Raw genomic sequence first — 24918 nt, 5'->3', positions numbered from 1 at the left:
TAGGTCAGACTGGAAGCCAGTTGTCTCTGTATGTGCATCTGTCTGAGATGATCACATACCACAGGTTCGTGTAACACACACACACACACACACACACACACACACACTGTATCACAGGGACACCTGCAATCTCCAACAATCTCCTCTGAGAAGCGCGCCTAAACTCATGAACACACAGCTACTCTAGGAGACGTCCTCGGCAGACCCCAGCCAATACTGGACATCCTCTCTTCTATGGTCATCATCATAGTCAAGATTTACAAGACATCCTCTCTCTGTGGACCATGGTCTCTCCTCTATAAAGAGAGTATAGAAGTGATCCTGTTTTCATCTAATTCTGACCATCTTAAAAGGTGAAATACTACTACTACAGCCAGCGATTAATGTTAGAGATTACGGATGTAGGAAAAAAAGTTGGGGGTCAGAGTTAGGGGTCAGGGGTCTCACCACTTTATGATGGCGCATGCTGTGATCAGAGCATTAAAGATGGTGATCTTAAGAAGGAGGAGCCTCAAGGCCTGAAGAGTTACATGATCTGTCCACCAGCCAATGGCTGCATAGAAAGAGGAACACAGCTGTAATTGGGCAATTTTGCAAATACAGGCCTTTTCGTGTCCTAGTGGTCAGTGGTGGAAAAAGTACCGAATTGTCATACTTGAGTAAAAGTAAAGATAACTTAATAGAAAATTACTAAAGTAAAAGTGAAAGTCACCCAGTAAAATACTACTTTAGTAAAAGTCTAAATGTATTACTACTTGAGTAAAAGCTTAGAAGTATTTGGTTTTAAATATACTTAAGTATCAAAAGTAAATGTACTTGCGAGAATATACTTAATTATTGAAAGTTAAAGTATAAATCATTTAAAATTCCCTATATTAAGCAAACCAGACGGCCACATTTTCTAGTTTTTTTAATTTACTTACGGATAGCCAGGGGCACACTCCAACACTCAGACATCATTTATAAACGAGCATGTGGGTTTAGTGTGTCCACCAGATTAGAGGCAATAGGGATGACCAGGGATGTTCTCTTGATAAGTCTATGAATTTGACCGTTTTCCTGTCCTGCTAGCCATTCAAAATGTAATAAGTAGTTTTGGGTGTCAGAGTAAATGTATGGAGTAAAAAGTACATCATTCTCTTTGGGAATCTAGTGAAGTAGAAATAAAATCTGTCAAAAATATAAATAGTAAAGTAAAGTGCTCCAAAAAACTACTTAAGTAGTACTTTAAAGTATTTTTACTTAAGTTTTTATTTTACATATATTAAGTTGACACTATAATAAGCTTAAACTTTTCTTTTTCATTTTTCAAATGTTTTTTGGTCATTTTGAAAAGCATTTTATTGTCCCATACCATGACTTTTGATCTTCTGTTATATATTTCAACAAGAAAAATGTTGATAATTGGAAAATATTTAATTCATCCGGTTAGAAAAGGAATCAAATAAATTAAAGCTATATACATTTTCAATGTGCATAAGCCCTAAATATATTATTTTCTACAAAATACAGTTGTCCCACAGTTTTGCATCATTAGCATCACACTGAACAAAATGATAAATTGTAGTGTTTTTAAAAATAAAATACACATAAAGTCACACAAGAACTGGGAAGTGACAGTGGTGAACAACGACATGACCTGGAGTGTATGATAGTATATCTCCACTTTCAAGAAAAGTCACTTTGAATATGTCAAGACGAAATAATATTTGTATTCTGTGTCATTATCACAACGGCTATAACTCATCTAGATTGTCCTCCATCTGACAGAATACATCTCATTATGTTGTGGTTGGAATTTATGAAATGACCAAACATTAAGTACCAAAATGTTGAAAATTGTCATCACCAACACTATCATTACCACAACAAAATGTGTTGGTAAGGACTATTTCCAGGTTATTATCATTACAAAGTAAAAACTTTTGTATAAAATGGACATGTTCTCTGCTCAATACTGCTTATCAGATGATATTATACTGTCTTTATAGCTATCAATGATATTGTAGATATCTACAGTGGCTTGCGAAAGTATTCACCCCCTTGGCATTTTTCCTATTTTGTTGCCTTACAACCTGGAATTAACATAGATTTTTTGGGGGTTTGTATCATTGATTTACACAACATGCCTACCACTTTGAAGATGCAAAATATTTTTTATTGTGAAATAAACAAGAAATAATACAAAAAAAACCTGAAAACTTGAGCGTGCATAACTATTCACCCCCCAAAGTCAATACTTTGTAGAGCCATCTTTTGCAGCAATTACAGCTGCAAGTCTCTTGGGGTATGTCTCTATAAGCTTGGCACATCTAGCCACTGGGATTTTTGCCCATTCTTCAAGGCAAAACTGCTCCAGCTCCTTCAAGTTGGATGGGTTCCGCTGGTGTACAGCAATCTTTAAGTCATACCACAGATTCTCAATTGGATTGAGGTCTGGGCTTTGACTGGGCCATTCCAAGACATTTAAACGTTTCTGCTTAAACCACTCAAATGTTGCTTTAGCAGTATGCTTAGGGTCATTGTCCTGCTGGAAGGTTAACCTCCGTCCCAGTCTCAAATCTCTGGATGACTGAAACAGGTTTTCCTCAAGAATTTCCCTGTATTTAGTGCCATCCATCATTCCTTAAGTTCTGACCAGTATCCCAGTCCCTGCCGATGAAAAACATCCCCACAGCATGATGCTGCCACCACCATGCTTCACTGTGGGGCTGGTGTTCTCGGGTGATGAGAGGTGTTTGGTTTGTGTCAGACATAGCGTTTTCCTTGATGGCCAAAAAGCTCAATTTTAGTCTCATCTGACCAGAGTACCTTCTTCCATATGTTTGGGGAGTCTTCCACATGCCTTTTGGCGAACACCAAACATGTTTGCTTGTTTTTTTCTTTAAGCAATAGCTTTTTTCTGGCCACACTTCCGTAAAGCCCAGCTCTGTGGTGTGTACGGCTTAAAGTGGTCCTATGGACAGATACTCCAGTCTCCGCTGTGGAGCTTTGTAGCTCCTTCAGGGTTATCTTTGGTCTCTTTGTTGCCTCACCGATTAATGGCCTCCTTACCTGGTCCGTGAGTTTTGGTGGGCGGCCCTCTCTTGGCAGGTTTGCTGCGGTGCCATATTTTTTCCATTTTTTAATAATGGATTTAATGGTGCTCCGTGGGATGTTCAAAGTTTCTGATATTTTTTTATAACCCAACCCTGATCTGTACTTCTACACAACTTTGTCCCTGACCTATTTGGAGAGCTCCTTGGTCTTCATGGTGCCGCTTGCTTGATGGTGCCCCTTGCTTTGTGGTGTTGCAGACTCTGGGGCCTTTCAGAACAGGTGTATATATATTGAGATCATGTGACAGATCATGTGACACTTAGATTGCACACAGGTGGACTTTATTTAACTAATTATGTGACTTGTGAAGGTAATTGGTGGTACCAGATCTTATTTAGGGGCTTCATAGCAAAGGAGGTAAATACATATGCACGCTCCACTTTTCCATTTTTTATGTTTTAGAATTTTTTTGAAACAAGTAATTATTTTCATTTCACTTCACCAATTTGGACTATTTTGTGTATTTCCATTACATGAAATAAAAATCCATTTAAATTACAGGTTGTAATGCAACAAAATAGGAAAAACACCAAGGGGGATGAATACTTTTGCCAGCCACTGTATTTCCACCCACTTATTTTTTAACAGCTAATGCAATTTACCATTACCCTGTCATTACTGCCACACAGTCATTACACCAACAATGTACACATATTTCTTGGAGTTTGTTTTATGACGTGATGGTGATCACATCTGCTGAAGGTGTTCTGGAAAAACAGAGTCAAATCTATGTATTGTTGAATAAAATGCCCGTTTATGGTTCCTGACAAAATTAGAAAAATATTTCTGTTGATAAAAGTTGTTTTCAAGAAACAGATTTCTTTATTTTTAATAAGAAATGCCAAAAGTGCGTGTAGTTGCAAAATCATTCAATTACTGTAAATGTTTGTTTGTTACAAATGAATGTTCTAACTAAATTCACCACCTCAATGGCAGTTAAGTTCTTGAGAATGCTTACACTTACCTTCAAACACACTGTCATGATGTTCATAGCAACTCTTTCCAAGGTCTTCATCTGTAGAAAAACGTTGTTCACTATCCCACTCACTCAACAACTACAGTATACCAAGTCATTTGAAAGTATGCACACGCACGCACGCACGCACGCACGCACGCACGCACACCGAGCCCTACCTGTGAAGGTGGCATGGTGTGTCCTGATGACTCTGGCTTGGCAGCGGTGACTGACAAAACAGCTGTGTGACGTCCACTCACTGGTCGCCACCGTTACTATCGACACGGCACTGCGGCCACTGTTCTGTTCCCCCCCGGCCACACTGTAGGGAGCACTGGCAGGACTCACTAGATGAACATGTCAGAGAGAACAGAGGTGTCAAGTCATTAGACTGTCATGTTGGAAAGGACAGAGATAACAAGATTCTCAAAAATGTTGAGCAAGTAACATCAGGTCGTGTGTGTGTCTGTCTGTGTGTAGTGTGTGTAGGCCTGCCGACCCTCCCCAGGTGACATCCAGTTAACCTCCAGGTGACCCCTACTCAGGTCAGAGATGACACACAGCAGCAGCATCCAGCCCACCCTCTCACCTGCCAGGGAGGCCAACACATCACCATGTACTAGCACTGTGGTAAGGTGGAGAGGGGATGGTAGAGGGCGGAAAAAGAGGGATAAAGAGAAAGAGAGAGTGAGCTGTAACACAGTCTGTAATAGTCTCAGGCTCAACCAGTCAGTCCTTCTGTTTTTACTCAGCATGTTCACAAACTAAAAAACAACAGACCAACAACAACAAAAATATTGAGAAGAAAATACAGTATGTGAAGATATATGTTTAACCTGTTGAGGACAGACGTTCCGCTAGCGGAACCCCTAGCCAACAGCCAATGGCATCGCACGGCGCGAAATACAAAACCAACTAAAATACCACAATTCAATTTTCTCAAACAATCAACTATTTTAAAGATAAGACTCTCGTTAATCTAACCACATTGTCCGATTTCAAAAAGGCTTTACAGCGAAAGCAAAACATTGGATTATGTTAGGAGAGTACATAGACGCAAATAATCACACAGCCATTTTCCAAGCAAGCATATATGTCACATAAACCCAAACCACAGCTAAATGCAGCACTAACCTTTGATGATCTTCATCAGATGACACTCCTAGGACATTATGTTAGCATGTGATGTTCAGAACTAGCATACCCACCGAAAACTTCCGGTGAATTTACTAAATTACTCATGATAAATGTTGACAAAGTACATAACAATTATTTTAAGAATTATAGATACAGAATTCCTTTATGCAATCGCTATGTCCGATTTTAAAATAGCTTTTCGGCGAAAGCACATTTTGCAATATTCTGAGTACATAGCTCGGCCATCAAGGCTAGCTATTCAGACTCGCCAACGTCGGGGCTCTGTAAACTCAGAATTACTATTAGAAAAATTTGATTACCTTTGCTGTTCTTCGTCAGAATGCACTCCCAGGACTTCTACTTCAACAACAAATGTTGTTTTGGTTCCAAATAATCCATAGTTATATCCAAATACCTCCGTTTTGTTCATGCGTTCAGGTCACTATCCGAAGGGTAACGCGCGAGCGCATTTCGTGACAAAAAATGTCAAAATATTCCATTACCGTACTTGAAGCATGTCAAACGCTGTTTAAAATAAATGTTTATGCTATTTTTCTTGTAAAATAGCGATAATATTCCAACCGGGCAACGTTGTATTAATTCAAAGAGAGAAAGAAAAAAATGGCGAGTTCTCGTGACCGCGCATCTCCACTCTCACTGTCCCCAGGCTGACCACTTACAAATCTAATCCTATACTTTGCCCAGAGACAGCAGACACCCCATTCCACTTTCTGGCGGCTTTAGAGAGCCAATGGAAGCCTTAGAAAGTGTCACGTAACAGCACAGATGCTGTAATTTCGATAGAGATGCAACAGAAGGACAACAAATTGTCAGACAGGGCACTTCCTGCATGGAATCTTCTCAGGTTTTGGCCTGCCATATGAGTTCTGTTATACTCACAGACACCATTCAAACAGTTTTAGAAACTTTGGAGTGTTTTCTATCCAAATCTACTAATTATATGCATATTCTAGCTTCTGGGCAGGAGTAGTAACCAGATTAAATCGGATATGTTTTTTATCCGGCCGTGAAAATACTGCCCCCTATCCCAAAGAAGTTAAGTGATTTAGTTAGTCGGTCAGTTCTTTAGTTAGCCACAGACTGTTCACTCTGTTACCATCTGGCAAGCGGTATCGAAGCATTGGGTCTTGGACCAACAGGCTCCGAGACAGCTTCTACCACCAGGCCATCAGACTGCTGAACAGCTAACCCTAGCTACAGTGGGGGGGAAAAGTATTTGATCCCCTGCTGATTTTGTATGTTTGCCCACTGACAAAGAAATGATCAGTCTATAATTTTAATGTTAGGTTTATTTGAACAGTGAGAGACAGAATAACAACAAAAATATAGAGAAAAACGCATGTCAAAAATGTTATAAATTGATTTGCATTTTAATGAGGGAAATAAGTATTTGAGCTGAATTGAATTCCTTTAAGAAAAATGTGAATCTCAATTCTGTATCCTGTTTACTACTTTAATTCAAATTCTATAATTTAATTGGAGTTTATGAGGCATTCACAATTCAATTCTGAATTGAGCCGAACCCTGACACACACACACACGCACGTGCAAATCTCATGCTCTTCAGAAGCCTGATGTTCTGGAACAAATTCCTACCAAGAGCATCACTTCAGGAACCTCCAGGTACTGTCAGAAGGCTAGTTGTGCACTATGGACGAGACACATGGAAAGTATGTGTTCTTGCAGTGTGTGTATACAGGAGAGATAGTGTGTTGGATATAGTATGTCGGTCTCCAGGATGAAATGGGTGGTGTTGTTGTGGGGGTAGTGTGGATTAACCACCTGGTTTCCCCGCCTCATCAGCTGACAGGTTAAATACAGACACAGCTATATATATATATATATATATATACAGTCCTAACTTCAGCCTGGAAAATATGAAGAAACACTCTAATAATATCACTGCAGTCAGTAATGCATGGACAATCGTAAAGTAAACCATTCTATATGAGGGCTGGTAAAGAAAGGAAAACGTTACAGAAAAGGAAGGTCACACACACAGCTGCTGTACTCGTGGGGATAGGAAAGGGGGCGGGAGCATGAAAGAGAAAATGAAAGCTGTCAGCAGAGACAGAGAGCGAGGGAAGGATGATGCAGCTCAAATGAGGTAAAAGAATAAAAACATGGAATTAACCTCCGTCTACACCTCCATCCAACTCAGGGAACATCTGGGGTGCTGGGGCAACATGATTTCTGTTCTATGGTGATAGTGTTGGACTTGTTAACATCAAAACAAAGTTATTTAGCTGTTTAGGGGGTGAATGTGCATTTGTGTCTGTCTATCCCAGTATCAGATTACAAGTGCAGCCCTGTCCTTCTCTATTGTAGCCTGGACAGCTAGGGTAACTTACAACCAGCTATCTCTTCCACTCACCATGTTGTTTTTTGACATGTAACACACTGGGCTTGCTGCCTGGCTGTAAGCGTGTGTATCATTGCATAGAATAGACAGCAGCCTTTATCGACCCGACCAGAATTTAAATTGTTCAGCTTCTTGGCTTTATAAAATCAGACCTAATTAATTAAACACATTACCACTTCATTACTGTGTGAGATCCTAGATGAAATAGATTCACTGTAAGAAAAATATAAAATAACATAGGTCCTTCTGTCTTCCTTCAGGTTCAAGAAATAACTTCTGGACATTTCTACTAGCCTGTTGCTGTAAGGTTATACATTTCCGTCTAACCAAAGAGAGACTACGTTCCTCCTGAAGTGTAATTATCTACAGCTATCCTCCCTGATGTTTCTCTACGTTCTGAAAACAAACTGAGTGCCTGCAGACTGTTTGCTGCTCTCAAGAGTGATCCTTATCCTCATCCTTACAGTGGTCCTCCTCCAACATTTCCACCATTATGGTCAGGTTCTTGGTTCTGGCCCTCCTGTCTCTGGCTGGTGTGACCCAGACCTCCGCTAGCCCGACCCAGGCCTCTGAGCCCCCTAACCCCACTGAGGAGCAGCCTCCCTTAGGTACAGGAAGCCTCTCATTCCCTTGGAGCCACCTCCGTCTTCCGGGGTACATTGTTCCGCTCCACTACCACCTCCTGCTCCACCCTAACCTCACCATGCTCAGCTACAGCGGTACTGTCCGGATAGAGCTCCAGGTTCAGAACAATACCAACTGGGTGGTGCTGCACAGCAAGGGGCTCCGTATCACTACAGCAACCATGTTGGACCAGAACCTGGCTCACCTGTCAGACCGGGTAGGCTACTCCCTCAAAACTAAACCGTCATGCTCAGTTTCTAACGATGTCCCACTTTTGTCTCCTCTGACATGTCCATCTAATTACTACTGCATGTGTGTCTTCAGGTGCTCCCTGTGCTCCACAACCCTACCCATGAGCAGACTGCCATCTTCTCTCCCAGAGTGCTCAGCGGTGGGCAGAAGTACTTCCTGTTTCTGGAGTTTGGGGCGGAGCTAGGAGAAGGCTTCTATGGCTTCTACAGGAGCACCTACAGAACCAGCACCGGAGAGACACGGTACGGAGCGTGTGTGAGTGTGCCTAACTCTCTCTCTCCATGTGAGGGAGAAAGGTTGCGTTGTGCATCACTCTCTAACCAAATGTTTTTTTTGTGAGACATCACATGATAAACTCCTTGTAATGTCTCTCTCTCTCTTTCTCTCTGCTCTCCACTCTCTCTCTCTCTGCCCACCATCTATCTATCTATCTATCTATCTATCTATCTATCTATCTATCTATCTATCTATCTATCTATCTATCTATCTATCTATCTATCTATCTATCTATCTATCTATCTATCTATCTATCTATCTATCTATCTATCTATCTATCTATCTATCTATCTATCTATCTATCTATCTATCTCTCCAGGAACCTGGCCTCCACTCATTTTGAGCCCACCAGTGCTCGGATGGCGTTTCCTTGTTTTGATGAGCCGAGCTTCAAGGCTAACTACTCTATCAGTATCAGGAGGAGCCGGGCACACACCGCCCTGTCCAACATGCCTGTAGTGAGTAAACACACAAAAGCAACATGGTGGCAGGTGGATCATAGTATGTGAGTGTGCATTACAATGTGTGTGTGTTTCCCCTTTAGGAGCAGACAGTGGTCCTGGATGATGGTCTAATGGAGGACCGTTTTGCTGTGAGTGTGAGGATGAGCTCCTATCTGGTGGCCTTCATCGTGTGTGACTTCAGATCTGTCAGCGCAACAACTGCCTCAGGGGTCAAGGTAGGTGGGACAGGGGTGTGTGTGAATGTGTGTGTGTGTGTACAGGCGGTATGTGTGATTTCAGAACATCCCTGTCATATGTTTCAGGTATCTGTCTATGCTGCTCCTGAGAAATGGCAGCAGACCCATTATGCCCTGAAGGCTGCAGTCAAACTACTGGAGTTCTATGAGAAATACTTCAATATCAAATACCCTCTACCTAAACAAGGTAACTAAATACTTCAACATCAAATACCCACTACCTAAACAAGGTAACTAAATACTTCAACATCAAATACCCACTACCTAAACAAGGTAACTAAATACTTCAACATCAAATACCCACTACCTAAACAAGGTAACTAAATACTTCAACATCAAATACCCACTACCTAAACAAGGTAACTTAACGGTGCTGATGACCAGGGTTCAGTAGCAGTTGTTGAAACAAGTAAGGTAATCATTGAAGTTGCTGCCTGCCTCCCCCCCTCCAGACCTGGTTGCTATCCCAGACTTTCAGGCCGGGGCGATGGAGAACTGGGGTCTGATCACCTTCAGAGAGACCAGCCTGCTCTACGACCCCGCCACCTCCTCAGCCTCCGATAGGGTCTGGGTTACCATGGTGATCGCCCACGAGCTCGCCCACCAGGTGAGAGCCGGACAGAAAGTTGTTCAGGGTGTTGAACAGGAAGTAGCAGGTCATGGCAGGAAGTGAACCTTGGTAGTGTGAAGAGGGATTAGACTTTCATGTCATAAACCTCTGCATTCTTCGGGAAGTTTATCCTCACTGGGAGACTAATGGATCTCCTCACAGTGAATGGACCTGAATGAAATGACTGCAACAGATCTCTGCCCTCCTCTTCTGCTGACATCTCTCATTGTCTGTCCTCTCCTGCCTGCCCGTTTGTCTGTCTATCAGTGGTTTGGCAACCTGGTGACCATGGAGTGGTGGAACGACATCTGGCTGAACGAGGGCTTCGCCAGATACATGGAGTACATCTCAGTCAACGCCACATACCCCAAACTCAGAGTGGTAAGATCCTGTTACTCATATGTTGTACACATTACAACTTCACAGTAGTATTAATGATTAGTATGAATGTTTCACATGTCCCTGAGGGATATTCCTGTTGAAAAGGTGCCCTTTTTATCTCTCAGGAGGATTATCTGGTGGACACCTGCTTCGCTGCGATTGGTCGAGACTCTCTTAACTCCTCCCGCCCCATCTCCAGTGCGGCTGAGAGCCCCACACAGATTGCAGAGATGTTCGACACAGTATCCTACGACAAGGTAGACAAAAAAGCAAACACGCACACACACTCACATCTTTTTCACATCACATTGCTTTTATCAACCCTGTGTTTACTTCAAGGGAGGGAGTAAGGATGAGTGTCTAAAGTATTGGATCAGGGCCACAGTGTTAATGTACTGTGGTGTTTGTTCCACCAGGGTGCATGTGTCCTGCACATGCTCAGACACTACCTGACTGACCAAGTGTTCCAGAGTGGAATCGTGCGCTACCTTCGCAGGTACAGCTACAGCAACGCTCACAACCAGGACCTGTGGGACAGCCTGGCCAATGTGCGTAGATTGATCAAATGATATATATTTTATTATAAACTGGGTTGTTCCAGCCCTGAATGCTGATTGGCTGACAGCTGTGGTATATCGGACCATATACCACGGGTTTGACAAAACATTTATTTTTACTGCTCTAATTACGTTGTTAACCAGTTTATAATAGCAATAAGGCTCCTCGTGGGTTTGTGATATATGGCCAATATACCATGGCTAAGGGCTGTATCCAGGCACTCCGCGTTGCGTCGTGCCCAAGAACAGCCCTTAGCCGTGGTATATTGCCGATAAACCACCCCCCCCGTGCCTTATTGCTTAATTGATCCCTCTGTGTAGGATGATTTAGTGTGTAAATGTAAGGTGCTGTGTTGTTGTTCTCAGACGTGTTCAGAAGAGGAGTTCACCTCTGGAGAACACTGTTACAGCAGCAGGCAGGCAGCTAAGAACGCAGTAAACACACCTCTCTTTACATAGCAATACATTACAATACCAACAGTCAAGTCTCACCACTGATTTAAGAGTGTGATGTTTACCTGTGTGTGTGTGTGTGTGTGTGTGTGTGTGTGTGTGTGTGTGTGTGTGTGTGTGTGTGTGTGTGTGTGTGTGTGTGTGTGTGTGTGTGTGTGTGTGTGTGTGTGTGTCAGTATCTGTACGCTGGGGAGCACCTGGACCTGACGACCATGATGAACACCTGGATGCTGCAGACAGGTGTGCCCTTGGTAACGGTTACTAGGCAGGGGTCTCGTCTCCTGCTGAAACAGGAGAGGTTCCTGAGGACCGCACATCCTTCTGATCCAGCATGGCCCAGCCTGCAGCAGGGGTAAACACACACACCACACACACAAACACACACACATTCTCTGTGATTCTCATGTGCAGCAAGGTCATATTCCTGCGCCTCATCCCCTCTCTGATCTCTCTGTGTTAGGTTCCTGTGGCTCATCCCCTCTCTGATCTCTCTGTGTTAGGTTCCTGTGGCACATCCCCTCTCTGATCTCTCTGTGTTAGGTTCCTGCGCCTCATCCCCTCTCTGATCTCTCTGTGTTAGGTTCCTGCGCCTCATCCCCTCTCTGATCTCTCTGTGTTAGGTTCCTGTGGCACATCCCCTCTCTGATCTCTCTGTGTTAGGTTCCTGTGGCACATCCCCTCTCTGATCTCTCTGTGTTAGGTTCCTGCGGCTCATCCCCTCTCTGATCTCTCTGTGTTAGGTTCCTGTGGCACATCCCCTCTCTGATCTCTCTGTGTTAGGTTCCTGTGGCACATCCCCTCTCTGATCTCTCTGTGTTAGGTACCTGTGGCACATCCCCTCTCTGATCTCTCTGTGTTAGGTTCCTGTGGCACATCCCCTCTTGGATCTCTCTGTGTTAGGTTCCTGTGGCACATCCCCTCTCTGATCTCTCTGTGTTAGGTTCCTGTGGCACATCCCCTCTCTGATCTCTCTGTGTTAGGTTCCTGTGGCACATCCCCTCTCTGATCTCTCTGTGTTAGGTTCCTGTGGCACATCCCCTCTCTGATCTCTCTGTGTTAGGTTCCTGTGGCACATCCCCTCTCTGATCTCTCTGTGTTAGGTTCCTGTGGCACATCCCCTCTTGGATCTCTCTGTGTTAGGTTCCTGTGCCACATCCCCTCTCTGATCTCTCTGTGTTAGGTTCCTGTGGCACATCCCTCTGACCTACAGGACTGACACCTCAACAAGTATCCACAGACACCTAATGACCACACTCACAGGTAAGACACCTAATGACCACACTCACAGGTAAGACACCTAATGACCACACTCACAGGTAAGACACCTAATGACCACACTCACAGGTAAGACACCTAATGACCACACTCACAGGTAAGACACCTAATGACCACACTCACAGGTAAGACACCTAATGACCACACTCACAGGTAAGACACCTAATGACCACACTCACAGGTAAGACACCTAATGACCACACTCACAGGTAAGACACCTAATGACCACACTCACAGGTAAGACACCTAATGACCACACTCACAGGTAAGACACCTAATGACCACACTCACAGGTAAGACACCTAATGACCACACTCACAGGTAAGACACCTAATGACCACACTCACAGGTAAGACACCTAATGACCACACTCACAGGTAAGACACCTAATGACCACACTCACAGGTAAGACACCTAATGACCACACTCACAGGTAAGACACCTAATGACCACACTCACAGGTAAGACACCTAATGACCACACTCACAGGTAAGACACCTAATGACCACACTCACAGGTAAGACACCTAATGACCACACTCACAGGTAAGACACCTAATGACCACACTCACAGGTAAGACACCTAATGACCACACTCACAGGTAAGACACCTAATGACCACACTCACAGGTAAGACACCTAATGACCACACTCACAGGTAAGACACCTAATGACCACACTCACAGGTAAGACACCTAATGACCACACTCACAGGTAAGACACCTAATGACCACACTCACAGGTAAGACACCTAATGACCACACTCACAGGTAAGACACCTAATGACCACACTCACAGGTAAGACACCTAATGACCACACTCACAGGTAAGACACCTAATGACCACACTCACAGGTAAGACACCTAATGACCACACTCACAGGTAAGACACCTAATGACCACACTCACAGGTAAGACACCTAATGACCACACTCACAGGTAAGACACCTAATGACCACACTCACAGGTAAGATAGTTGTGGTCTCGCTCGTCAGTATGGAGGTTAGTGAGGAGTTGATTGATTGACTGGTTGTTTCACTAATTTATTGATTGCCTAGTCTCTTCTCTCCTCAGACAGTGTGGATGTGGGGGAGGAGGTGGGCTGGGTGAAGGTGAATGTGGACATGGCTGGTTATTACCTGGTCCACTATGATGGTTCAGGCTGGGACAACTTGATACAACTACTGAAGGACAACCACACAGCTCTCAGCTTCATGGACAGAACACACCTCATACACAACGCCTTCCAACTCACCACGTAAGAAACCTACCTGTGTGTGTTAATATATAAATAGACAACACAAACAGACTTTTATTTCTGACGTCATCTCTCTATACTACTTCTATAGGGCAGGTCGGTTGTCACTCGATAAAGCCTTGGACCTTATTGGCTACCTGCGATCAGAAAGTCACACCGTGCCCTTACTCGAGGGGTTGGGCTACCTGGAAGCTTTCTACAGGATGGTGGAGAGAAGAGACATACCTGATGTCACACAAAACCTCAGGGTAGGGCACATACACATACATCACACAAACACATAAAACAATTCTAAAAACATTCTGGTTCAGTTGCGGAGTTTGAGTGCGTGTGTGGTCTGATGTCCTCTCTGTGTGTGGTCTGATGTCCTCTCTGTGTGTGGTCTGATGTCCTCTCTGTGTCGGGTCTGATGTCCTCTCTGTGTGTGGTCTGATGTCCTCTCTGTGTGTGGTCTGATGTCCTCTCTATGACGGGTCTGATGTCCTCTCTGTGTGTGGTCTGATGTCCACTCTGTGTCGGGTCTGATGTCCTCTCTGTGTGTGGTCTGATGTCCTCTCTGTGTGTGGTCTGATGTCCTCTCTGTGTCGGGTCTGATGTCCTCTCTATGACGGGTCTGATGTCCTCTCTGTGTGTGGTCTGATGTCTCGTGTCGGGTCTGATGTCCTCTCTGTGTGTGGTCTGATGTCCTCTCTGTGTCGGGTCTGATGTCCTCTCTGTGTCGGGTCTGATGTCCTCTCTGTGTGGTCTGATGTCCTCTCTGTGTGTGGTCTGATGTCCTCTCCGTGTGTGGTCTGATGTCCTCTCTGTGTCGGGTCTGATGTCCTCTCTGTGTGTGGTCTGATGTCCTCTCTGTGTGGGGTCTGATGTCCTCTCTGTGTGGGGTCTGATGTCCTCTCTGTGTGTGGTCTGATGTCCTCTCTGTGTGTGGTCTGATGTCCTCTCCGTGTGTGGTCTGATGTCCTCTCTGTGTGTGGTCTGATGTCCTCTCTGTGTGTGGTCTGATGTCCTCTCTGTGTGTGGTCTGATGTCCTCTCCGTGTGTGGTCTGATGTCCTCTCTGTGTGTGGTCTGATGTCCTCTCTGTGTCGGGTCTGATGTCCTCTCTGTGTGGTCTGATGTCCTCTCTGTGTGTTGTCTGATGTCCTCTCTGTGTGTGGTCTGATGTCCTCTCTGTGTGGTCTGATGTCCTCTCTGTGTGGTCTGATGTCCTCTCCGTGTGTGGTCTGATGTCCTCTCTGTGTCGGGTCTGATGTCCTCTCTGTGTGGTCTGATGTCCTCTCTGTGTGTTGTCTGATGTCCTCTCTGTGTGTGGTCTGATGTCCACTCTGTGTGTGGTCTGATGTCCTCTCTGTGTGTGTTTTCCGCAGACGTACATCCTGTGGTATTTCCGTGATGTGATTGACCGTCAGACGTGGAGCGACAAGGGCTCTGTGTCTGAGAGGCGACTGAGGTCGGAGCTCCTTTCCCTGGCCTGCCATCTAGGAGACCTCCCCTGCTTGAAGCAGGCCCAGCGCAGCTTCACACACTGGCTGGACTCCAACAGCACACTTAAGTATGTCTGTCTGCCTGCCTGCCGATCTGTCTGTCTGTCAGCTATTTGAGAGTGTGGTTACATACCTTTGACAGTAACATACCTCCTCAAATCTATGACCAATCAAAGGTGCAAACTTTGCCTGACTGCAGAAGTAAACCATGTCCTGTCTGTGCCTCTCCATCCACCAGCCTGCCTGCAGACGTGGCAGAGACAGTGTATTCAGTAGGGGCCCAGGAGGACACGGGCTGGGCGTCTCTCCTCCAGACATACACCCACTCCCTCTCAGAGACACACAAACGCAAGATCCTCTCTGCCCTGGCCAGCAGCCGAGACACTAACAAACTAACCAGGTATGTACAGTCTTCTATACTCTGTCAATTCAATTCAATATTTGACATCATTACATTCAGTTTGTGTGTGTGTTTCTACCACAGGTTGTTGGAGCTGGGTGTAGAGGGAGAGGTGATCCGTACCCAGGACCTGGACTCCCTCATCGTCATGGTAGCCAGGAACCCCAGGGGACATCATCTGGCCTGGAGCTACGTCCAGAAATACTGGAGCACCCTGGTGGACAAGTAGGTGGTCGAGAGGGAGGGGATAGAGGGAGGGGGGAGAGAGCTAGAGAAGGAGACTAACACTAAGGATAAATAGGTGGAGCCTATCCGTGTGGTGGAGAATGAGAGAGGGAAAGGGAGAAAGATGAACTGAGAGACTAACACTGATGACAAAGTAGGTAGTAGTAGGCCAGCAATCCCATAGCCTGGGGGCTTTAGCCAACCTGTGGTGTTTTGCTCTTGTTTCTACACTGCAGGTTCCAGTTGGGATCGTTCTCTATTAGAAACATCATCATTGGTACCACAGCCCAGTTCTCCTCCACAGAGGAACTCACTGAGGTGAGATTACTGATCTTTCTGTGGCAATATCATTTGTTGTCAGAAGCAAAGTTCTGTTTGAGCGAGGGAGAGGGTGTGTCCCATAACCCACGGCCATGCTTACCAGGTGTGTGTGTTCCCCAGGTGCGTGTATTCTTTGAGTCGATCCATGAGCAGGCATCTCAGCTGAGAGTGACTGAGGTTGCCATGGATAACGTCCAGAAGAACATCCTCTGGCTGCAAAGAAACCTGGGAACTCTGAGGAGCTGGCTGGACCAACAGATAGACTGAAGAGAAAGAGAGGCAGAGGGAGGGGAGGATAGCGAGAGAGAGAGAGAGAGAGAGAGAGAGGGAGGGGGGATAGGGAGAGAGAGAGAGAGAGACAGAGGGAGGGGGAGATAGGGAGAGAGAGAGACAGAGGGAGGGGGGATAGGGAGGGAGAGAGAGACAGAGGGAGGGGGAGATAGGGAGGGGAGAGAGACAGAGGGAGGGGGAGATAGGGAGAGAGAGAGAGAGAGAGAGAGAGAGAGAGAGAGACAGAGGGAAGGGAGAGAGAGAGAAGGGGAGAGAGACAGAGAGAGAGGAGATAGGGGAGAGAGAGAGACAGAGGGAGGGAGAGAGAGAGACAGAGGGAAGGGAGAGAGAGAGAGAGAGGAGAGAGAGAGAGAGAGAGAGAGAGAGAGAGAGAGGGAGGGGAGATAGAGAGAGAGAGGGAGGGGAGATAGAGAGAGAGAGACAGAGGGAGAGAAAGAGAGAGACAGAGGGAGAGAGGAGAGATAAGGGAGAGAGAGACAGAGGGAGGGGGAGATAGGGAGAGAGAGAGAGACAGAGGGAGGGGAGAGAGAGAGAGACAGAGGGAGGGGAGAGACAGAGGGAGGGGGAGATAGGGAGAGAGAGAGAGGGAGGGGGAGATAGGGAGAGAGACAGAGGGAGGGGGAGATAGGGAGAGAGACAGAGGGAGGGGGAGATAGGGAGAGAGACAGAGGGAGGGGGAGATAGGGAGAGAGACAGAGGGAGGGGGGATAGGGAGAGAGAGACAGAGGGAGGGGGAGATGCAGTGGTAGAAAATGCTTGACTAGAGCTTTGTTTTTTTATGGATAGTTGTGTGTGTATATAGTTTGGTCATGATTTTCAGTTTACATCAGGGACTTGGAATTGTTTTTGTTGAATTTGATTAAAATGTTTAATAATAAAGTGTTGTCAAAGTACTCTTTGAAGAGCAGTAAGAAGACCAAGATCATGTGGAATTACACAGAGTAAGAGCAAATTAAATACAAACAGAAAACCAATTTGTAGGTGTCTATAGTGAATGTAGGAGTGGCCTGAAAAGGCAAAATAAGCAGTCTGTATGTGAGACAGAATGAAGCTTGGCCTCACACACTACAACCTCACAGCCACTAGAGGGAGGGAACTGCTGAAAATTCAGTAGGAAACATACAGTTGAAGTCGGAAGTTTACATACACTTAGGTTGGAGTCATTAAAACTCCTTTTTCAACCACTTCACAAATTTCTTGTTAACAAGCTATAGTTTTGGCAAGTCGGTCAGGACATCTTCTTCGCGCATGACACAAGTAATTTTTCCAACAATTGTTTACAGACAGATTATTTCACTTATAATTCACTGTATCACAATTCCAGTGGGTCAGAAGTTTACATACACTAAGTTGACTGTGCGTTTAAACAGCTTGGAAAATTCCAGAAAATGATGCCATGACTTTAGAAGCTTCTGATAGACTAATTGACATCATGTGAGTCAATTGGAGGTGTACCTGTGGATGTATTTGTAACGGCCGTCGTCAAAACGAGACCAAGGTGCAGCGGAGGATGTGTTCATCTTGAAAGACTTTAATGGACTAAATGAACACTTACAAAATAAACCAAAAACGACCAGCAACAGTTCTGTCAGGTAGTAAAACTAAACAGAAAAATATTCACCCACAAAACCCAAAGGAAAAACAGGCTGCCTAAGTATGACTCCCAATCAGCAACAACCATGTACAGCTGTTCCTGATTGGGAGCCATAGCTGGCCGAAACAAAGCAATCCCAAACATAGAAAAACCAACATAGAATGCCCACCCAAATCACACCCTGACCAAACCTAAATAGAGACATAAAAAGGATCTCTCAGGTCAGGGCGTGACAGTATTTCAAGGCCTACCTTCAAACTCAGTGTCTCTTTGCTTGACATCATGGGAAAATCAAAAGAAATCAGCCAAGACCTCATAAAAACAATTGTAGACCTCCACAAGTCTGGTTCATCCTTGGGAGCAATTTCCAAATGCCTGAAGGTACCACGTTAATCTGTACAAACAATAGTATGCAAGTATAAACACCATGGGACCACGCAGCCGTCATACCGCTCAGGAAGGAGACACATTCTGTCTCCTAGAGATAAACGTACTTTGGTGTGAAAAGTGCAAATCAATCCCAGAACAACATCAAAGGACCTTGTGAAGATGCTGGAGGAACAGGTACAAAAGTATCTATATCCACAGTAAAACGAGTCCTATATCGACATAACCTGAAAGGCTGCTCAGCAAGGAAGAAGCCACTGCTCCAAAACCGACATAAAAAAGCCAGACTATGGTATGTAACTGCACATGGGGACAAAGATCGTACTTTTTGGAGAAATGTCCTCTGGTCTGATGAAACAAAAATATAAATGTTTGGCCATAATGACCATTGTTATGTTTGGAGGAAAAAGGGGGAGGCTTGCAAGCCAAAGAACACCATCCCAACCGTGAACCACAGGGGTAGTAGCATCATGTTGTGGGGGTGCTTTGCTGCAGGAGGGACTGGTGCACTTCACAAAATAGAAGGCATCATGAGGTAGCAAAATTATGTGGATTTATTGAAGCAACATCTCAAGACATCAGTCAGGAAGTTAAAGCTTGGTCGCAAATGGGTCTTCCAAATGGACAATGACCCCAAGCATACTTCCAAAGTTGTGGCTTAAGACAACAAAGTCAAGGTATTGGAGTGGCCATCACAAAGCCCTGACCTCAATCCTATAGAACATTTGTGCAAGCAAGGAGGCCTACAAACCTGACTCAGTTACACCAGCTCTGTCAGGAGGAATGGGCCAAAATTCACCCAACTTATTGTGGGAAGTTTGTGGAAGGGTACCCGCAACGTTTGACCCAAGTTAAACAATTTAAAGGCAATACTACCAAATACTAATTGAGTGTATGTAAACTTCTGACCCACTGGGAATGTGGTGAAATAAATCATTCTCTCTACTATTCTTCTGACATTTCGCATTCTTAAAATAAAATGGTGATCCTAACTGACCTAAGACAGTGAATTTTTACTAGGAAAACTGAGTTTAAATGTATTTGGTTAAGGTGTATGTACACTTCCGACTTCAACTGTATATGTGTAAACATGTTGTACACATATCTATGTTTTTCATTTTGCTGAATTTCTGCGTGTTGGTTTAGTCAAAAAACAGACCCATCGTGCATGCACATTGCTTGAATCATGTATGGAGGGATGGATGGAGAGGCAACGAGAACCTCAGAATCTCTCCTCTGTTGTCTTGGAAATAGCCTGGAAACAAGTATTTGGCGCTGACCTGATACTTGTTCTGGAAAAAAACTGAAAAATCTGTTGGAGTAGTACAGTGCCTTCAGAAAGTATTCATACCCCTTGACATATTCCACATTCTGTTGTGTTACAGCCTAAATTAAAAATGGATTTAATATATCTTTTTTCTCACAATACACACAATACTCCATAATGACAAAGTGAAAACATGTTTTTAGAAATGTTTGTACATTTATTGAAAATGAAATACAGAAATATTGTTAGAATCACCTTTGGCAGCAACTACAGTCTTTCTGTGTAAGTCTAAGAACTCTGCACACCTGGATTGTACAATATATATGTATTAAATGTTTAGGGGGTAGATCAGCTTTAATATTACAGATTGTGTGTTCTATCAATGTAATTATTTGCATCATTTCCTATTCCCCATATTTTTTTTGCTTATTTATTTGATATATTTTCTGTTATTATTTTCCTCTAACCCTAACTCCCATCCTCTAATTGGAGTAAACTAATGGACAACAATACTTCGGCTTATACTTCCAGTTAATACATACTATATACAGTGGGGGGAAAAAGTATTTGATCCCCTGCTGATTTTGTACGTTTGCCCACTAACAAAGAAATTATCAGTCTATAATTTTAATGGTAGGTTTATATGAACAGTGAGAGACAGAATAACAACAACAAAATCCAGAAAAACGCATGTCAAAAATGTTATAGAATTATTTGCATTTTAATGAGGGAAATAAGTATTTGACCCCTCTACAAAACATGACTTAGTACTTGGTGGCAAAACCCTTGTTGGCAATCACAGAGGTCAGATGTTTCTTGTAGTTGGCCACCAGGTTTGCACACATCTCAGGAGGGATTTTGTCCCACTCCCCTTTGCAGATCTTCTCCAAGTCATTAAGGTTTCGAAGCTGACGTTTGGCAACTCGAACCTTCAGCTCCCTCCACAGATTTTCTATGGGATTAAGGTCTGGAGACTGGCTAGGCCACTCCAGGACCTTAATGTGCTTCTTCTTGAGCTACTCCTTTGTTGCCTTGGCCATGTGTTTTGGGTCATTGTCATGCTGGAATACCCATCCACGATCCATTTTCAATGCCCTGGCTGAGGGAAGGAGGTTCTCACCCAAGATTTGACTGTACATGGCCCCGTCAAATGATGCGGTAAAGTTGTCCTGTCCCCTTAGCAGAAAAACAGCCCCAAAGCATAATGTTTCCACCTCCATGTTTGACGGTGGAGATGGTGTTCTTGGGGTCATAGGCAGCATTCCTCCTCCTCCAAACACGGCGAGTTGAGTTGATGCCAAAGAGCTCCATTTTGGTCTCATCTAACCACAACACTTTCACCAGTTGTCCTCTGAATCATTCAGATGTTCATTGGCAAACTTCAGACGGGCATGTATATGTATTCTTGAGCAGCGGGACCTTGCGGGCGCTGCAGGATTTCAGTCCTTCACGGCATAGTGTGCTACCAATTGTTTTCTTGGTGACAATGGTCCCAGCTGCCTTGAGATCATTGACAAGATCCTCCCGTGTAGTTCTGGGCTGATTCCTCACCGTTCTTATGATCATTGCAACCCCACGAGGTGAGATCTTGCATGGAGCCCCAGGCCGAGGGATATTGACAGTTCTTTTGTGTTTCTTCCATTTGCGAATAATCGCACCAAATGTTGTCACCTTCTCACCAAGCTGCTTGGCGATGGTCTTGTAGCCCATTCCAGCCTTGTGTAGGTCTACAATCTTGTCCCTGACATCCTTGGAGAGCTCTTTGGTCTTGGCCATGGTGGAGAGTTTGGAATCTGATTGATTGATTGCTTCTGTGGACAAGTGTCTTTTTTACAGGTAACAAGCTGCGGTTAGGAGCACTCCCTTTAAGAGTGTGCTCCTAATCTCAGCTCGTTACCTGTATAAAAGACACCTGGGAGCCAGAAATCTTTCTGATTGAGAGGGGGTGAAATACCTATGTCCCTCATTAAAATGCAAATCAATTTATAACATTTTTGAGATGCGTTTTTCTGGATATTTTTGTTGTTATTCTGTCTCTCACTGTTCAAATAAACCTACCATTAAAATTATAGACTGATCCTTTCTTTATCAGTGGGCAAACGTACAAAATCAGCAGGGGATCAAATACTTTTTCCCCCCACTGTACATTTTACGGAAATGGTACACGGACACGGTACATTTTACATTCGTTTTTTTTTTACCCTTCAGCTACCGTCAACCCCTCCAATCTATCTCTAAACACCATCCAGTATTGACTTCAATTTGACAAATATTTTACTGTGCTGTGCTGTGATGTTTCACAAAAGTTCTGAACCTTTTTATTCTCATTGTTTCCACAGATTCTAAATGAAAGATGAACACCTTTACTAAAAGTAAAATTATATTATTGATCGACTGGCCATGACTTTTTAAGTCACCCAGCAGTGCTATTTGCACATTATTCTTTTTTTATTCTTCAAGCTCTGTCAAGTTGGTTGTTGATCATTGCTAGACAGCCAATTTCCAGTATTGCCATAGATTTTCAAGATGATTTAAGTAAAATCTGTTACTAGGCCACTCAGGAACATTCAATGTTGTCTTGGTAAGATACTCCAGTGTATATTTGACTTTGTGTTTTAAGTTATTGTCCTGCTGAAATGTACATTTGTTTCCCAGTGTCTGGTGGAAAGCAGACTGAACCCGGTTTTCCTGTAGGATTTTTCCTGTGCTTGGCTCTATTCCATTATTTTTATCCCCAAAAACTCCCTAGTCCTTGCCGATGACAAGCATGCCTATAACATGACGCAGCCACCACCATGCTTGAAAATATGAAGAGTGGTACACAGTGATGTGTTGGATTAGCCCCAAACATAACGCTTTGTATTCAGGACATAAAGTTAATTTCTTTGCCACATTTTTGGGAGTTTTACTTTTGTGCCTTATTGCAAACAGGATGCATGTTTTGGAATATTTGTATTCTGTACAAGCTTCCTTCTTTTCACTCTGTCATTTAGGTTAGTATTGTGGAGTCACTACAATGTTGATCCATCTTCAATTTTCTTCGATCACAGCCATTAAACTCTGAAAATGTTTTAAAGTCACCATTGGCCTCATGGTGAAATCCCTGAGCGGTTTCCTTCCTCTCTGGAAACTGAATTAGGAAGGACGCCTGTATCTTTGTCTTTTTTAATTTATTTAACTAGGCAAGTCAATTAAGAATAAATTCTTATTTACAATGACAGCCTACCTGGCCAAACCCTAACCCGGACGACGCTGGACCAATTGGACAACACTGGCGCCGCTCTATGGGACTCCCAATCACGGCCGGTTGTGATACAGCCTGGAATCAAACTAGGGTCTGTAGTTATGCCTCTAGCACTTGAGATGCAGTGCCTTAGACCGCTGCGCCACTTGGGAGCCCGAGTGTATGTAGTGACTGGGTGTATTGATACACCATCCAAAGTGTAATTAATAACTTCACCATGCTCAAAGGTATGTGTGGGGTACAGATATGAGGTAGTCATCAAAAAATCATGTTAAACAATACTATTGCACACAGAGTGAGTCCGTTCAATTTATTATGTGACTTGTTAAGCACATTTTTACTCCTGAACTTATTTAGGCTTGCCATAACAAAGGGGTTGAATACTCAAGACATTTTAGCTTTTCATTTTTTATTAACTTGTAAAAAATTCTAAAAACATAATTCCACTTTGATTGTGTGTAGGTGAGTGACACAAAATCTAATTTTAATTTATTTTAAATTCAAGCTGTAAACAATAAAATGTGGAGGTGTTAATACTGATGGCACTGTACAGCTTTCTCACACTGCTGAAACAACCACTTCCTGAAATCACACACACACACACACACACACACACACACACACACACACACACACACACACACACACACACACACACACACACACACAAACACAAACAACGATTCCGTTTCCTTGGCTCCTTTGACCCATAATGAGCTTCTTAGCTATTGAACATTTACAGATGCATACCCACACTGAACTGCTGTCAAGCATCCACCTCTACATTGAATAGCTGTCTGTGGTGACTGACTGTCTATTGATAAAGACAGGGACATAAGTAGCCAAAGCTCACTCACATGCTGATTGTGGGCCATGGGGACATCGTCTTACTGCATGTGACTCCTGACTTCCTGAACAGTGTGTGTGTGTGTGTGTGTGTGTGTGTGTGTGTGTGTGTGTGTGTGTGTGTGTGTGTGTGTGTGTGTGTGTGTGTGTGTGTGTGTGTGTGTTTATATATGTATGTATGTGTGTGTGTGTGTGTGTGTGTGTGTGTGTGTGTGTGTGTGTGTGTGTGTGTGAGAGAGAGAGAGAGAGAGAGAGAGAGAGAGAGCGAGAGAGACACAGACAGGCCAGTGTAATAACTCTGTCCTCGGGACCCCAAAGGGTGCACGTTTTGCTTTTTGCCCCTAGCTCTACACAGCTAATTCAAATAATCAACAAATGATCAAGCTTTGATCATTTGAATCAGCTGTGTACTGTTACAGCAAAAATCAAAAAGAGCACCCTTTAGGGAACCGAGGACCGAGTTTGGAAAACGCTGGGCTATTTTGTAAAATTCATGAAAACTAAAATGAGCTTTTTGGTCTTAATTTAAGGTTAGGGTTAGACATAACGTTAGCAGTGTGGTTAAGGTTAGGTTCAAAATCACATTTTAATAAGATAAATTGTAGAAATAGGCGGGGTGACGACCCACAGGGAAGGTCAAACACAGAGGTCTAAGTGTCTTTTAATCACAGGTGGCCGGTGGCACCTTAATTGGGGAGGATGGGCTCATATTTTTTTGTATTGACCACCAGAGTGTGTGTGTGTGTGTGTGTGTGTGTGTGTGTGTGTGTGTGTGTGTGTGTGTGTGTTTTAATCTGAACAGACAGAAGCCCTTTATTTGTGTTAATAAAGTTGTAGAGCCATAAAGCAGACAGCTTCAGCAGAGGGGGTAGTGCTACTGAACCTACAGCAAGAACCTGCTG

At 43.9% G+C, this 24918-nt stretch overlaps 1 protein-coding gene across 2 annotated transcripts; it reads left to right on the top strand.

Annotated features, from left to right (window-relative positions):
• The first annotated feature begins 7160 nt into the window (after positions 1–7160).
• erap2 (endoplasmic reticulum aminopeptidase 2) lies at positions 7161–16761 on the top strand. Of its 2 annotated transcripts, XM_045706975.1 has the most exons (21): positions 7185–7319; positions 7835–7929; positions 8041–8415; positions 8523–8692; positions 9046–9184; positions 9271–9405; positions 9493–9613; positions 9879–10033; positions 10304–10417; positions 10543–10674; positions 10834–10965; positions 11341–11409; positions 11604–11779; positions 12608–12687; positions 13775–13958; positions 14050–14206; positions 15325–15509; positions 15680–15841; positions 15926–16066; positions 16303–16384; positions 16508–16761. In XM_045706975.1, exons 3-21 carry the CDS (start codon positions 8068–8070, stop codon positions 16652–16654), a joined length of 2829 nt encoding a protein of 942 aa, XP_045562931.1. In that variant the 5' UTR covers positions 7185–7319; positions 7835–7929; positions 8041–8067; the 3' UTR covers positions 16655–16761. The 2 variants fall into 2 exon arrangements, with proteins under 2 accessions (XP_014026228.2, XP_045562931.1); XM_014170753.2 differs by having other exon boundaries at positions 7161–7319; positions 7835–8415.
• The last annotated feature ends 8157 nt before the right edge of the window (positions 16762–24918 follow it).

This window comes from Salmo salar, chromosome ssa24 (assembly GCF_905237065.1).
Source record: "Salmo salar chromosome ssa24, Ssal_v3.1, whole genome shotgun sequence".
Taxonomy (NCBI): Eukaryota; Metazoa; Chordata; class Actinopteri; order Salmoniformes; family Salmonidae; genus Salmo; species Salmo salar.
Note: the sequence above shows the minus strand (reverse complement) of the source record. Positions and strands in the feature narration are given on the sequence as shown.